At 52.2% G+C, this 16,927-nt stretch overlaps 1 protein-coding gene across 1 annotated transcript in view; it reads left to right on the forward strand.

Moving 5' to 3' along the window:
• Positions 1 to 13,267, forward strand: part of Maml3 (mastermind-like 3 (Drosophila)) — a 386,611-nt gene extending 373,344 nt beyond the window's left edge. Inside the window, exons 5-7 of the mRNA XM_013029504.1 lie at positions 1,770 to 2,024; positions 7,936 to 8,020; positions 12,047 to 13,267. Coding sequence (XP_012884958.1) covers positions 1,770 to 2,024; positions 7,936 to 8,020; positions 12,047 to 13,032 — 1,326 coding nt within the window. The 3' untranslated portion in view covers positions 13,033 to 13,267. The remainder of the gene's footprint in view (positions 1 to 1,769; positions 2,025 to 7,935; positions 8,021 to 12,046) is intronic.
• The last annotated feature ends 3,660 nt before the right edge of the window (positions 13,268 to 16,927 follow it).

Below are 16,927 nucleotides of genomic sequence, written 5' to 3' on the forward strand. Positions count from 1 at the left end.
CCCCGCCCCCCGCAAAGGCCATGTGTCCCCCCCTCCCCGCATAGCCCGCCCTCCCCCCAGCTGTGCCCGAGGCGCCCAGAGACCCCAGGCCGCTCAGACCCCAGCAGCTCTCCTTCCCTGTGTCTCATTCCCCCCAAACCTCTCTTCCTGATCTAAACTGGACAACACCGAAAAGAAACAAGAGCCCCCAAGCCTGTCTCCCGCAGAGGGGCCAACTCCAGTGCCAGCCTCACTGTGGACGAGGGAAGCCCGCCAGCCATTTGTCTCCCCAGGTGCTGAGAAAAGGCCTCTGGGTGGGAGGGAGGCATCCGGTGGCCTCTGGGGTAAGGTCTCGCCTTTGCCATTAAAAATGTCCTCACACTCTCCCAGGACCGCCTACATCTGTAAGTGAGTAAATAGAGTTGTCGCGTTCATTTCTTATTATTCAGGGCTCACCGTGGCCGCGTGCGCCGTGTACTAGTTCTCTGTGCTCTGATTAGTGGCTTGAAACTCTGAGGAGTGAGAAAGAGCGTGTCTACAGAACGTTCAGATGGTGCTTGGTAGAAGTGTCTAGAAGCTGGCTCGTGGCTGTTTTTGTTTTTTTGTTTTGTTTTTTCCTTCCAGTCTCACTGCTGGGTTCGTCCAGCATGTCCCCTGGGCTGGGGCACCTCTGTCCAGCGTGTCCCCTGGGCTCGGGCACCTCTGCCCAGCGTGTCCCCTGGGCTCGGGCACCTCTGTCCAGCGTGTCCCCTGGGCTCGGGCACCTCTGTCCAGCGTGTCCCCTGGGCTCGGGCACCTCTGTCCAGCGTGTCCCTCGGGCTCTGTGATGAAATCCCCAGGACTCCCTAAACACCATCCTTGGAAACTGCCTTCATTTGTCTGTCCAACAAATCCGTAGCAAATCGAGAGTCTCAATTCACTCCCTCCACTTAAATGATCCCAGACACAGTGCTTCAACTCCACTGTGAAGACGCTGGAAAACTGCAGACATTTCCAGTTCTCACCATCAAAAACTAACCGGGATAGAGATAGATAGATAGATAGATACATACATACATACATGCATGCATACATACATACATAGATGCATAGATAGATACATAGATATATGCATAGGATGTTGATAATAGATAGATACATAGATTGAGAATAGATGACATAGTATATGTGTATATATACACAAAGATAATAGGATGACGATGGTGATGATGATGATGATGGATAAGATAGAGATCTAGCTAGGATGATTGATGGATTGATTGATTGGCTCCGACCAGCAACATTAAGAGAAAAAAGACCTATGCCAAGGTACCAATTGTTATAATTAATTAGGATAATATGAACTATGCGATCTGTTGGTTGAATAATCCCAGCACTTTTCTGTACACATTTCTTGTATGTTTCTGCTTGCTAAGCTTGCTCTATTTTGGACAAATAGTAGCAACTAAGGAAGGTCAGGACATCACCTTCTGCACGAACATATGGGGAGCCGAGCTTGAGGCCTCAGCCTCTCCTCAGAGAAGCAGGGTCCAAGTGGCTGGCTCGCTCAAGCCCATCACACTCGTTCGCTAGGCTGCGCCAGGTGAACGCACACAGCTTGCTCCCGGGTTTCCCAGAGCCCCGCTCTGCAGCTTGGGTCCCGCTGCCGGGGTAAGGACATGGGGTGGTGTCGTGGGAGTAGAAGGGGCTCCCCTGGGAACCCGGGGTCTGCGGGGCAGCTGGTTCCCTTCCCCTGGGGGCTTCCTTTTGGGTCTGTCTGATGGAATCTGCATCTCCTCTTGTCCCCGCAGGAGCAGCACCCCGTGGGGCTCCCCCGGCCCACAGGTCCCATGCAGCCTTCTGGGCCCCCGGGCTCCAGTGGCATGGTCTCCGGAGGCAGCCCTGTGGGGCCTGGCTTCTTGGGGAGCCAGCCACAGGCTGCCATCATGAAGCAGATGTTGATGGACCAGCGGGCTCAGCTGATGGAGCAACAGAAGCAACAGTTTCTGCGGGAGCAGCGGCAGCAGCAACAGCAGCAGCAGCAACAGCAGATTCTGGCCGAGCAGGTAACAAGCCCAGGGTAGGCAGCCGGGCAGCGGGCACCTGCTGTGGTCCAGGGTTTGCCGCCCATGCACCCCACACACACACACACCACGTCAAGATGCTCACGGACCGGCATTTCATAGCATTATGGAGAACACGCAGAATTCAGACCTTTTCGCCTTGTTAGGCCTTTTCCTGTAACGAATTAGTTTGTTCTTCAAAGACAAGCTCCAACCACCCATTCAAGGGCTGTGGGCAGAGTGAATTCTTTGATTCCTGCCTGGCTCCTTGCTTCTGACTTCTCTTCTGGGTCTGCGTCCTCGGCGCACGCTGGGCGCGGCTTCACGCTCTTTATAAGCCGGAATGTTTATTTCTGACATAAAGCAAATAATAGAAATTCAGAGAACTTTGTTTCCTGGAGGAGACCGTCAGAAAGGGCTGTGGAGACGTCTGCGGGATTGGTTATGGAGAATGAATGAGGAAAGATAACGGAACAATAAGGCCCGGAGAACGGCGAGGGAGCCTGACCTGGGGGTCATGGGGCGGGAACACATTGAAGAAAATTCCTAACAGCTTCTAAAGCCACTCAGGGGATCTGTGAGCTAAAGGAAGGCCTGAACCTTCAGCACATCGTCCAGCCCAGCCCTGCAATTCCCCCAGCTTAGACAGAACGCCCTTGCTGCACTGCCTCCCCAGGTGTGGCTTTGTTTTGTTTTTAGAGATGCTAGCATCTGATTTAGTATTATCCCAAAGAGAAGCCTGAGGCTGTCCACGAGATCCCAGATGACCCCTGTGGGGTCTACACAGGCCAGCTTGCAGGGAAAGCGCTTTACAGCTGTGGAGGGTGTCAGGGCATGAGGCTGTCACACAAGGCTCAAAGCCCAGTATAGCTCTGACTCCTAGTGGTTCCTTCTAGAATGTTCCAGATAGGATCTGCACTTCGGAGATTCACCAGGCATCCACCATCACCTATAGAAGTGTAGAGAGGGGCACGCTGGGGTCCCCTGGAATCAAGAAGGGCAGCTCAGAAAAACGCCAGCCCTCCCCACCCAAAGAGAGAAATGGCCCGGTGGAGCATGGTTTACATTTGTTCCCTGCTTCTGCTTTTTTCCTTTTTTTTTTTTTTCCTGAACAGCTGTGTAATTATCTCCCTTTCTCCAGAGGCCAGAGAGCGCCTGGCAGCCATTGTACAAACAGGCCTCTCTCCCACACCTGCAGCAGGTGTGCGCGCCCAGGAGCCAGCTCATCTCCCTTGGGCAGCCATGGTTGGGGCTTCAGAGGGAAGCCAGGCTTTGTAAATCCTCTCCAAGGCCCAACCCAGACGGGTCCGGCAGGCGTGCCCGGTGCCTGACTGATGGTGAGTCAGAGCGCAGAGAGGTGTGGGGTGACCTGACGCAACTCACCAGGGTGTCCCCGCCTGGCCAGCAAAGCCCTGGAGCCAGGACAGAGGTGGAAAACCCAGAGGATTCAGAGAGATGCTTCCAAACGAGGCCCACCGAGCAAGGGGAGAATGAGGGACGGGCTGGAGATGCAGAGCGTGTAGACGGGGTGTGGAAAAGACAGAGGAAGAGGGTGCAACGCCCTGAGGATGGTTCCACACACCTGCCTCCTCCCCGGAGGGCCCTGAGTCAGAATCTACACCTCCCTTGGCTTGTGATTTGGGGGGAAATAAATTTCCTTAGCCTCCCTCTCTACCCAGCAAGTTAGATCAGAGGAGTTTCCCCCACGTGGCAGTTGAAAGGTCACATGAGTTCACGTGTGCAGAATTCTTGGGAACCCGTCTGCTCTGCAGGCTCTGGGTACCAGTGCTAGAACCCGGGGCTCAGGAAGGCCCTGCAAGAGCCCCAGGCCCAAGCCAGGTGCCCGTGGCTCACACCTGTCATCCTAGCTGAGATCTGAGGATCGCAGTTCAAAGCCAGCCCAGGCAGGAAAGTCTGTGAGACTCTTATCTCCAATAAACTACCAGAAAAACTGGAAGTGGTTCTGTGACTCAAGTGGTAGAGCACTCACCTTGAGCTGAAGAGCTGAGGGACAGCGCCCAGGCCCAGAGTTCAAACCCGAAGACAGACCAAAAAAAAAAGAGCCCTAGCCGGTGTCAGCACGTCAGTGCAGCGCTTCACCCGGGCCTGCACACAGTGCTTCATTACTCCTTCCTGTTTGTTTTGCACTAGGGCTGGGTTTGAACTCAAGGCATAAATGCTGCCCTTTAGCTTCTCCACTCAAGGCTAGTGGTGTATCTCCTGCGCCACAGCTCCACCTCCAGCTTGTTAATGGTCCATTTGAGAGAAGAGGCTTATGGACTTTTCCCGCACTGACTGGCTTCAAACCATGATCCTCAGATCTCAGCCTCCTGAGAAGCTAGGATTACAGGCTCCCTGCTTAATTAAAAAGAGTGTTTACTAACATGGGCCAACTCCAAGTTGCAAGCTCTCAACTTTGATTTTTTTTTTTTTGTCAGCACTAAGACTCAAACCCAGCATGTCTCACACGCTAGGCAAGTGCTGCACCAGGGCCTGAGCTACGTCCAAGTACTGATATCACATCAACATCGTGCTGATTTGCTGTTATCAAAATGGTTCTAGGGCTTTCAGTTTTAGAAACAGTGTATTGGAGACACTTGTATGACCTCAGAGCACTTGGGAGGGAAAGCGGAAGGATGTGGGATCCTGCAGATCTTTGGGAACATTAACCAGATTCCCAGTTGATCTGGTGGTCAGAGGGACGTGGGACAAGGTGTGAGTTAACATTGAAGCCTGGCACATGTCACCTCTCATTCACTGCCAGACATTCTTTAGAGAGAACTTCAGATCCCTTAGGAGATATTCAAAGCTGGACACCGGTTAGCTCATGCCTGAAATCCTCCCTACTCAGAGGCTGAGAGCTGAGGATCATGGTTCAAAGCCAGCCTGGGCAGGAAAGTCCGTAAGACTCATAGTTCCAGTTAACCACCAAAAAGCCAGAAGTAGAGCTTTGGGCCAGTGGTAGAATGCTAGTCTTGAGCAAAACAGCTCAGGGGCAGTGCCCAGGCCCGAGTTCAAGTCTAGGCACACACACACATGCACATCAAAAAATATTCAATATCATGAAATCCTATTAGTTTACAAATGAGGAAACTGAGTCCAGTACTGCTATGATTATGTGAGAAAAACCAAGCCAGGAAGTAGAGACTCCAGCTCTATCCGGGCTGCCATGGGCTGTTCCTCCTACATGTGCTATGGTCCGTTCTTGTATTCTAGAGGAAGTTTGGCTGAGAAGCATGCAGACACTCAGCTTCCTTTCCGTGATGCCTTCACATCACTGCCTAAACTTCAGTGGTCAACCCATTCCTTCACTTCAACAGTGTCCTACAGAACCAGTTAGTAGAAACATAGGCCGGGCTCAACAGAGTACAAGTTATTTATTTGTTTGTTTGTTTTCCTGTTGCTGCCATAATTCTGGCTGGCCTTAGAAAGAATAAGAAGAAAAAAGAAAATTCTAAAGTTGCCAAGGAAGAGATGAAAGAGAGAGAGAGAGAGGAAGACAGCAAGAGAGGAAGAAGAAGTAAACCCATGTGAAGAAGCAGTCATTACTTTCATAATGAGCAGTCCAAAGATCAGGGACCTTGTTGCATGTTCTCTGTGTGTCTGGCAGATAAAAGGTTCTTAATGAATATTCAGCAGTTTCAAGGCGGCTTAGCTGCATCCAAAGGTCACACAGCTACTTGATAGCACACCTAGAGCTGAACCCTCTTCTCCACCCTTTCCCTGCTTTTGGTTCTTTACCTCCGCATCTGCATTACCGGGATGACCGTAATCACTCGCCCAGGGCCAGCAGCATGCTCACCGCTCACAATCTGAACAAAAGAAGAAAAGTGACAACAAAGGCTCCCACCTGGCCGCCTCAAAGCAGTAAATGCTGAATATTTTACTTGTGGAGATGTAGTTTACAGGCAGTGGGGTTTCATGGCGATATGATTGGCCTTGTCCTATCTCCTGAGAAGCCCATCTTTGTAGGCCCAAAGTATCTGTTTAGGTCATTAAGAAGTAGCTGTTTAGCCAGGTGCCTGTGGCTCACACCTGTTATCTAGCAACTCTGGAGGCTGTGATCTGAAGATTAGGATTTGAAGCCAGTGCAGGTAGGAAAGTCTGTGAGATTCTTATCTCCAGTTAACCAGCAAAAAGCTGGAAGTGGAGGTATGGGTCAAATGGTTGCATACCATTCTTGAGTGAAAGTAAAGTGAAAGTGCTAGCAGCTAGGCCCGAGTTCAAGACCCAGTAAGTCAATAAATAAGTAAAAAGAGAGTTCCTTGTCCCTTTAAGCCAGTTCCCCCAGGGCCCACAGGCTGACAAAATGCCACCCTCCGTGGGCATTGTGTTTGAACCAGCAAGTCCCGCACCAGTGTCACCAACAGGCGTGGGCAGGCATGCGCATAGCAGTTGCTTGTAACGTAAACAATCAGAAGCAAGCCAGGGCTGTGGCTCACACCTGTCATCCCAGCTAGTCAGGAGGCTGAAAGCTGAGGATTGCAGCTCAAAGCCAGCCTGGGCAGGAAAGGCCGTGAGGATCTCCACCAGAAAATCAGAAGTGGCGCTGTGGCTCAAAGTGGTAGAGCAAAAATGCTCAGCCAGTGCCCAGTCCCAGAGTCCAAGTCCCACTTCCGACCAAAGAAAAAAAGAAGGCCCCCCTAAATGGATGACACATGTTCGTCCAGTGGGACATTGGTGAGCACAATGAACAGGGTCCACGCCTCCGTGGGTCGAGATCACACACAGCCATCCGGGTGGGAAGCTGGGCGGGTGGCTGTGCCCAGCTCCCTGCCAGAGGCACAGGAGCGGACTGAACTGGTCTGTGAGGTTCAGAGCTCAAGTGAGGTGCCTCAGCCAGGGGCCATGGAGGACGGGGTTTGGGGCTCCTGAACTCGGGGGGCTGGGCAGGGGCAGGGTCTGCTCTGTGAGCGCCCATCTACCTCTATACTTAAACCCTCTGCGCTCGCCTGCAGGGGTGCAGACCATCCTCGCAAAGCTTCGTGTGGGAAGCAAGCCCGAGCCCCTGCGGACCATGGGTGTTGCATTGCGTGGCTCTCCCTGCTCAGCCCTGTCCGTCCCCCCACTACCCCCTGACCCCTGCCCTCTGTCTCAGCCCTGTACGTCCCCCGCTGCCCCTGTCTCAGCCCTGTCCGCCCCCCCCCCGCTGCTCCCCGACCTCCGTCCTCTGTCTCAGCCCTGTCCGTCCCCCCCCCGCTGCCCTGACCTCCACCCTCTGTCTAGCCCTGTCCGTGCCCCCCGCTGCTCCCCGACCTCTGCCCTCTGTCTAGCCCTGTCCATCCCCCGCTGCCCCCTGACCTCCACCCTCTGTCTAGCCCTGTCCACCCCCCGCTGCCCTGACCTCCACCCTCTGTCTAGCCCTGTCTACCCCCCCCCGCTGCCCTGACCTCCACCCTCTGTCTAGCCCTGTCCATCCCCCGCTGCCCCCTGACCTCCACCCTCTGTCTAGCCCTGTCTACCCCCCGCTGCCCTGACCTCCACCCTCTGTCTAGCCCTGTCTACCCCCCCCGCTGCCCTGACCTCCACCCTCTGTCTAGCCCTGTCCATCCCCCGCTGCCCCTTGACCTCCGCCCTGACCTCCACCCTCTGTCTAGCCCTGTCCATCCCCCGCTGCCCCTTGACCTCCACCCTCTGTCTAGCCCTGTCCATCCCCCGCTGCCCCTTGACCTCCGCCCTCTGTCTAGCCCTGTCTGTCCCCCGCTGCCCCTTGACCTCCGCCCTCTGTCTAGCCCTGTCTGTCCCCCCGCTGCCCTGACCTCCGCCCTCTGTCTCAGCCCTGTCCACCCTCCCCCCGCTGCCCTGACCTCCGCCCTCTGTCTAGCCCTGTCTGTCCCCCCGCTGCCCTGACCTCCGCCCTCTGTCTAGCCCTGTCCGTCCCCCGCTGCCCTGACCTCCGCCCTCTGTCTTGCAGCAGCTGCAGCAGGCGCATCTCCCCCGGCCGCACGTCCAGCAGCAGCGGAGCCCGTACCCCGGGCAGCAGGTCAGCCAGTTTCAAGGTGAGAGCTGCCCGCCTCCCCGAGAGCAGCGCGTGAGTTGGTCGTCCGTGCCCTGACTCCCACACCCCACAGCTGGCGCTCAGCCCATCAGGATCACAGGCCGAGGACCAGCCCAGTGCCTCTCTGACCTTTGACCCAAGGACTTGCATTTCTACCACACTCTCAGGAGCTGTGGGTCCTGCTGGCTAAAATGACTGCTGGATAGTATGAGCCAATTAAAACTATAAAATCCGCTAACGTCACCAGTGTCCCCTCAGTTGTGTAGGTTCACAGCCATTTATTGTATCTTACAATAAAAAAAAAAAACCCATAGCCAGGCACCAGTGGCTCACACCTGTAATCCTAGCTACTCAGGAGGCTGAGATCTGAGGATCGCAGTTCAAAGCCAGCCTGGACAGGAAAGTCCGTAAGACTCTTCTCTCCAATAAACCACTAGAAAACTGGAAGTGGCGCTGTGGCTCAAGTGGTAGAGCACTCGCCTTGAGCTGAAGAGCTGAGGGACAGCGCCCAGGCCAGAGTTCAAGCCCCACGACAGACCAAAAAAAAAAAGAAAAAGAAAAAATAAACCCACTAAGTTTTTGATATTCCTTTGTATTACAAGACACAGACATTGTACGTATACAAACAGTTCTAGATTCTTTAGATCCGGTTTTAAAAGTTTTACTTCTGGAACTTCTCTGACGCTCAAAACCACTGGTAAGAAATCAGTCTAGAAACTTGAGCAAAGAGCCAGGGTCCCTGAGCAGATTTGGGCGGAACACGGTTTTCTTAAATGTGCTCACGTGGTATTTCCACTTGCTTTACGGACAGCCTGGATGGCATGAGGGCACGCATCTAGGCAGACGGCAGACTGACGGGTAATGCTGTCCTCAGAGAGCGCTGTGAGCACCCCTCCGCCCCGCGCCCGCCTCCCATCGCAGGTCTCCCTGACCCACTTCGCTGCACGCTGAGCGCCGCACCGCTCCGCACCGGCAGTCACATGCCCCTGAGGAAGCTCCTGGTCCATGAATAGAGGCTTCCCAGGCCCAGAAACAGGGCAGAGGCTCGGGGGGGGGGGGGGAGAATTGCACGGTATCATCTTTATTTGAATATGGAAGGTTTTCTTTGACGTGGTGGTGTTAACCAGCAGACAAGAAAATTAATGTGACTGCGGCGTCTCATGATAAGAGCTGTTTTAGACAGAAAAGAGAAGTCTGTTTAACGTATGCTGTAATCGGGTGGAGACAATTTGATTCCCTGATTGCATTTGGATTTTGTTTCCTTTGTATATTTAAAATCTAAGCTAATGAAAGGCTTTTTGTTTCACTTTGGTTGAAAATGTTGTGCTGAGGGTTGATTTTTTTTCAAATGTTTTTTAAAATAATCATTCCATCTAACCGGAAGCCGTGGCTTAAGCCTACAATCCCATCCACTCAGAAGGAGCCTGACTCAAGGCCAGCCAAGGAAAAAGTTCACGAGACCCCATTTTGACCAGTAAGACTGGATGTGGCAACACAAGCCTGTAATCCTAGCTACTCAGAAGGCTGAGATCTGAGGATCATGGTTCAAATCCAGCTGGCAGGACTCTTATCTCCAGTAAACCACTCAGAAAACTGGAAGTGCCACTGTGGCTTAAATGGTAGAGCACTAGCCTTGAGCTGAAGAGCTGAGGGACAGCACCCAGGCCCAGAGTTCAAGCCCCACGACCGACAAAAAAAAAAAAGAAAAAGAAAAGAAATGAGAAGGAAAGAAGGAAGGGAAGGAAGGAAGGAAGGAGAAGCAGGAAGGGAAGGAGAAAGGAGAGAGGGAAAAGAATTACACCTCGGTAGTGCAGACATTTATAGTACATAAACATCATGGCGGGCTCTGTTAAAGGGTTCTGCAGCATTCCTCTAGAGAAAGGAACCTATTTCTCAACTGCAAAATTAATCCAGACAATATCCATTCCTTCAACATAGCCAAATGAGTATGCAACAAAAAATGTCCAAACCACCAACATCCTTCCATCGCTTTCCGGCCGTCCATCCTCCTGTGTATATAATTTGGGTCTTTCTGTCCACTCAATCCAAGTCAGCAATAGTTTCCCTTAAGTTTTTCCATAAGCAACAATAGCTTACTTCACTCCAGCTGATGCATCCGGCGACACCATCAATAGCTAAGGTCACAAAACTTCCTAACAAGATTGCAAGTTTCAGGATATACGACTGTCCAAAACCTTTGCATTTTCAAAATAAAAATCACTTGTCTAAAATCAAGCTTGAAGCAAGAAAGTGAAATATTTCTGAGGATTTAGTTGAAATCTTCCAGGTTTCCCTGCCATAACCATGTGATTTTTCAATACAACATGATATTGATCCTAACCCACAAAAACTTAAGTCATAATCAAAATTCCCATAATTTTCTTTCTCAAAGAAAGGAAGAAAATATGGAGACATATTTGCTGCCCAGAAATCAATAACCCCATCAGAAAGACACACACATACACACACACACACACACACACACACACACAAGTTCAGTTATCTAACAATATGCCAGCTTTAACAAGGTTATACTGTTCTCTTCTGGTGGCTCAAGTGCACCCAAATTTGCTTATCATATTGATTCGCTCCCATACTGCATCTTATTTAAATGTCCAGGGGAGAAAACTATTCTTCTTTTTCTCGTAGACTTACTCGTTAACCGGGATATAAAGAATCTATTTTGTGCCCCTCTATTCCTTTACAACACAGACTGGGTGTGCTGTGGGCGACACTTTGTTCTGGTTCCCATGTACTGTATCCCAGGAACCTGTGAACAAGGTCTCACTAAGCTCCTTCATGGAAGTTGAAGGACTTCATTTGGATCCTCTGGCCAACTTTGCAGCAACAGCATTCAAAGCGTCTTAGCCACACACAGAGAGAAGGAGGTAGTAGCATCGCTGACTTGAGAGGGTGGATTTGGCTATGGAAAGGCAGGAAGTTCATTGCCAAACAGCCTGAGGCGGGACGATTTCCTGTGCTAGCTGCAGAACCGCTGTGCCTCCCTGGTGTTAGAATTAGGGGGGTCTGGAGCCCATGAGATCCACAAGGTGGATCGGAAAGTGTCCCATTTGTCCAAACAGCTTCTCAGCAAGAAAGTGGCCTTTAACCCCTCAAATCCTGCTCAAGTCTTGAGGGGAGTTGTTTTCATTGGTAGTGTTCTCCACTTGGAGATACTCCAACTGGGAGATGCAGAGTGAGGTGATGTTTCTTCTCCATTCAGCCCAAAAGGTGAATGCTCCCTCCTCTCTAGAAGACTAGGAATCCAGTTGAGCGGATGGTATCATCTCCAAAAGAGAAATCATTTGCTTCTGAAGTGTGGGCACAAATGTCAGGGTTTTGTGAGGTAGAAAAGTGCACTACCAGCCTGACACTGGTAGCTCACATCTGTAATCCTAACTATTCGGGAGGCGGGGCTCTGAGGATCACGTGTGAAGCCAGCCTGGGCAAAGAAGTCCAGGAGACCCCTGTCTCTGATTAACCACCAAAAAATGCAGAAGTGGAGCTCTGACAAAAGCAGTAGAGTGCCAGTGTTGAGCATACCTGCTAAGGGACCGAGCCTCAGCCCTGAGTTTACGCCCTGTTACAGGAGCACGCCAAAATGTAAGCTACAAAAAGCTCCTGCAGTATTATGTGCCTGAGTTTGTGTGTCTAAAAGATTGTCCGTGTTTCAGAACTAGATGGTGAGAATCTGGGTGACTTTCACATTTGCCTTTGAGTTTAATGCTTTCCAAATTGTATATACTCACCTCATAGATATGCATGCGTGTATACACGTGTATATGCATTACACACACGCATATGTATTATCACAGGATGGATAGATAGATGGATAGATGATAGATGGATAGATAGATAGATAGATAGATAGATAGATAGATAGATAGATAGATAGATAGATAGATAGATAGATAGATAGAGATTGCTTGATTTACTTGGGAATTTCGCCATCCCAGGGATGCTGGGCACTGTGTGCCAGCGTGCTGCTGATGGAGACTTGTGAGTGACGCGTGCTTTCTCCCCTCAGGCTCCCCCCAGGACATGGCTGCGGCAAGAAGCCAGGCGGCCCTGCAGAGCCTGCGGACATCCCGGATGATGGCCCAGAACACGGGCATGATGGGTATGGGGCCCTCCCAGAACCCAGGGACGATGGCCACCGCCGCAGCCCAGTCGGAGATGGGACTGGCCCCTTACAGCGCCCCTCCGACCAGCCAGCCAGGGATGTACACCATGAGCACAGGGATGACCCAAATGTTGCAGCACCCAAACCAAAGTGGCATGAGCATCCCCCACAGCCAGGCCCAGGGACCACGGCAGCCTGCCTCGGGCCAAGGGGTAGGGATGGTGAGCGGCTTTGGGCAGAGCATGCTGGTCAGTGCCCAGCACCCGCCGATGAAAGGCCCAGGGGGCCAGGCCTTGCCCAGGACCCAGGGCCCCTCCAGGCTGCAGTCCGTCATGGGGGCCGTCCAACAAGGAGCACAAACCTGGCAGCAGAGGAGCCTGCAGGGGCTGCCCGGGAGGACTAGTGGAGAACTGGCACCCTTCAACAATGGAACCAGCTACCCGCTTCAGGCCGCCCAGCCCAGACTCACCAAGCAACACTTTCCGCAGGGCCTGAGCCAGTCGGTCATGGACACTAACCCTGCCGCGGTGAGGACCCTCAACCCGGCCGCCATGGGTCGGCAGATGATGCCGCCGCTCCCTGGGCAGCAGGGTGCCAGCCAGGCACGGCCAATGGTCATGCCCGGCCTGAGCCAAGCAGTCCCTGGCATGCCGGCCTTCAACCAGCCCTCAGCACAGCAGCAGATACCCGGTGGCAGCTACGCCGCAAGCAGCCAGAGCCAAGCCTATGAGCGCCCCCCTCAGGACATGTCGTACAATTACAGCGGCGAAGGGGCTGGGCCTTCCTTTGCTGGCCTCCCGGACAGTGCTGACCTCGTGGACTCCATCATCAAAGGCGGGCCGGGGGATGAGTGGATGCAAGAACTCGATGAGTTGTTTGGGAACCCCTAGTCCCGTGGGGTCCGGAGAGCCACACGTGGAATGGTGAAAGTGTCACAGATAAAAGAAACAGGATGCCAGTCCATCCTGGGTTGGCTTTTTTTTTTTCAATTGTTGTTTTTTGACCCACGTACACGAAGCAGAACTGCAGCTGGCTGGTGGTAGAAAATCCAGATGTGAGTCCCTGGCTCCACAGGGCCTCCCTCCTTCCAACTGATTTTCACACCGCAATCACGTCGAGACGGCATGCAGAGAGAGAGCGCCAGCAAGCGAGCGGGAAAGACCAGCAGCCTGGTCCTCGGCCCTGCCCGGCTGTCACGGCCTGGCTCAGCCAGGGCTGCCCCTGCCCAGAGGGCTACGGCCTGGGGCGAAGTCCCCGCTGCCCACCAGCTCCGGGTCCTGAGACCACAGCTTTGGAGAAGAGAGCGAGCCGGGGCCAAAGGATGCCTCGGGAGGCTGCAAGAAGACTGCGCGGGCCACAGGCACAGGTCAGGCACGGAGCGCAGCCAGCAGGCCCGGGGGATCGCTGTGGAGCTTGCATTGTGTGCTGCGGCGACCCTCTGGAATTACACGGAGTTGCTGCTGCTCCGTTCTGCCCTCCTGGGGAGCAGCCCTAGCCTCACCCCGGTTTGGGTTGGAGCTTCCTTGGGTGCAGCCCGGCGGAGGGACCCTGCCCGGTTCTGTGTGTGCCATCTGGCAACCTTCCACTCGCCCCCGGCCCTACCTCTGTTCCTCCTGACCTCCAGCCCACCTTTGCGTCTCCTGATGGACTAGCCATGAAATGAGGCTTCGGGGCCAGAGTCAAGATAAAGGAAGAAGGATGCAGGCCATGCCCGAAACACAGAGGCAACGCTGGAGTTCGCTTTCCTCGCCACGTGGAGCGTGGAACGAGCGTCTGCTTGGATCGGAGTGGGCTGAGCTGATCGCAGGTGCCGGTGTATGTGACCACATCCAAGGCCTCCAGCATCTATCCCTGGGGAGGAATGGCCTGGAAACCACTGGCTGGCTCTGGTTCCCCGGGAGAGGATCCCAGAGGGGACTCTAAAACCGGCCTTGTTTGTCATCCAGAAAGTCAGATACCAAACCCTTGAGAGAGAGAGAGAGAGAGAGAAAGAGGCAGAAAATGCAATAGCTCTACCTTACGAAGGTGGGTGATCAATGAAATGGATACGCTTCTTTCTTTACAGGCCGAGTGATCAGGTCGGTCATTCTCTGTAAGTCAGCCTGTCTACCCTACGGAAAACCCACCCAAAGGGATTGCGGGCCTGCGCTGTCAGGCTCGTCTCTTGGTCTCTGCCCCCCAGGGCCTCCCATTTTGGAGGCCAAGTGACACAAGTATTGTCTATGCTGGGTACCTCCCCTCTCCCCATGCTTATAGCTGGGCTCCTGTGCACTGCACACACCCATCCTAGAAGGCCAGAGCTGGGGAGGGCTGGGCAGCAGGACAGGGAAGGTAAGCTCCACCCAGAAGCCAGGGTAGAGGCTGTGAAGGGGGGGCAGGCAGCGTGACCCCCGGCTTCCTCTCCATAGGCCAAGGGTCCGAGACCTGCTCAGCACAGGGCCGGAAAGTGGGCTGTACAGCCTCTCCAAAGAGGCTGGCGGGGGAGGCGTGAACTCTCAAGAGGAGAGAGCTACCAAGGAAACTGAGTAAAAGCAGATGAAAACCAAAAAATAACGATAATAAGTAATAATAAAGTAGACAAATGAGAAGACACAGAATACATAATTGCCTTTTCCTGCTAGGCAGATCCAGGAAATAAATACATAAGCAATGATGAGAAACTAGAGGTAGCTGCTGGACAGAAGGGAGGCTCCGTTGTCTCTCAAACAGCTTCCTCCAAGTGCTCAGCAAGAGGACCAACTACTAGAGAGGCAGATGTTAATAAAGTTGTTCTGTTTCTACTACGGTGCTGATGTATATGTAATGTCTTTAAAAAAGTTATTTGTACATAAGTTTTTACAATACTGCAGATATCACTGGGTCTACTATCTGTAAATATATATACATATAAATATAAATATAAATATAAATATATATATACTGTTTGTTTAAAATAGAGTATTTTTATTTCATTCCTTAATTCGTCATCATGGCAGTGGGACAGCACTTCAGACATCTAATTTGTACTGTAGAATGTACGGCAACCCAATCCGTTTGATTCCCATTTTTCTAGTTTTCTGTTTTTACTTTGTACACTGAGCATTGCTATCTCCTTTTAAGAAATGTGCAGAACTCTGAAATGTAGAAATGATGTCTACATACCACTTTTAAAGAAAAAAAACCCACAAAATAAATGATCATTATCTAAATCAATCCAAAGACTCATTCATTTCAGGGTGCTCGCTGATCGCCAGCATTACTTAGATGTACTCTTCCCGGGTCTCAACTGATTCATGCCATTCCTTTATCAAAAGTTGGATGGTATTATTTTATTTTAAACATTTATTTAACAGTCACAAACAGTTGTTTTTTGTTCGTTTCTAGCTGTACTTGGGTTTGAACCAGGGCCTCACACTCGCTAGGCCAGCTCTTTAAGCATTGGAGCCATGCCTCTGACCCTCCTTGTCTTGGTTATTGTTCTGAAATAGGGTCTCACTTTACGTCCAGGCCAGCCTGGACTGCAGTCCTCCTGTTGGTGCTTCTGCATACTGCTGGGATAAGCACACACTACCACTCCCAGCCATTGATCGAAATGGAGACTTACAAAGGTCCCTGGATTTGGGCTGGGAAGGTGGCTCAGTGGTAGAGCGCTTGCATTGCATGCATGAGGCCCTGGGTTCAATTCCTCAGCACCACATAAGCAGAGGGGAAAAAAAGCCGGAAGTGGCGCTCTGGCCACTCTGGTAGAGTGCTAACCTTGAGCTGAAGAGCTGAGGGACAGCGCCCAGGCCCAGAGTTCAGGCACCACTTCCGGTTTTCTGATTGTGCATTGGAGATAGCCAGCCTAGGCTGGCTTTGAACCGTGATCCTCAGATCTCAGCCTCCCGAGTAGCTAGGATTACAGGTGTGAGCCATAGGCGCCTGGCTTCCTAGGCCTTTCTAATTCAACTACACAACTGGAACTTTCTACAGAATAGAGTACACTGAGGGATGGGGCAGGGAGCGGGGCGGAGGGAGCAGTCTGCTTCTCAAGGGTCCTCTGAGGTCCATGTATTGATCTAGTCCTCCGGCCATTCAATTTCCAACTGGCTCCTTCAGAAGACTCAGAAAACGGGTTGCCAGAATTTAATGCTAGAAAATGGAAATACAAATCAAGGAACATTAGGAAGAGAGTAACATACACTCTCAGTAAGAGTCCATCTCATGTCTCCCAGCCTACACTGCCTCTGGCGATGCAGACCCCGCCCGGCGTTGCCTGCGTCCACTGCTCCAGCTGAGATCCATGGCCTTCTACCCAGTCACTCACTGTTGCACAAGTGAGAGGCTGAGGCTGATACAGGATGATGCTCCGAGCTCCCCACCGCATTGGGCAGAGACCAGAACGTGACTTAATGTCACGCGTTGGCTTCTTCCCCTTCTCTACCTGTGGCCCCAGACCTTTCCCTGTCTCCCCTTGGAATCCCTCAGTTAATACATCACAAAAATGTAGTGCATTTCTCCACTTCCGGGAGACCTGTCCCTGAATTCCTTATCGAACTTTAAAGAGCATAGTAAAACAACACGTTACAAAACGGTCTGGGCTGTGCACAAAACTAGACCGAGGAGGAAAAAAAATAGAACACAGAACAAAGCCAGCCTCAAAAGTGGGTTTTTGTGTGCACAAACCAAGAGAAAGCATGGTCTCCATTGTGGCGAGCTTTGTTTCCAATGGGCCAGTTCCCAGATGAGGGAGACCATGGGGAAGCCAAAGAAGGGAAAAACACAAAGCTCCTAGAAGGGCTGATCCCCCCTAGTTCTGACTGATGG

Source organism: Dipodomys ordii, unplaced genomic scaffold (assembly GCF_000151885.1).
Source record: "Dipodomys ordii isolate 6190 unplaced genomic scaffold, Dord_2.0 Scaffold119, whole genome shotgun sequence".
In the NCBI taxonomy this organism is placed as follows: Eukaryota; Metazoa; Chordata; class Mammalia; order Rodentia; family Heteromyidae; genus Dipodomys; species Dipodomys ordii.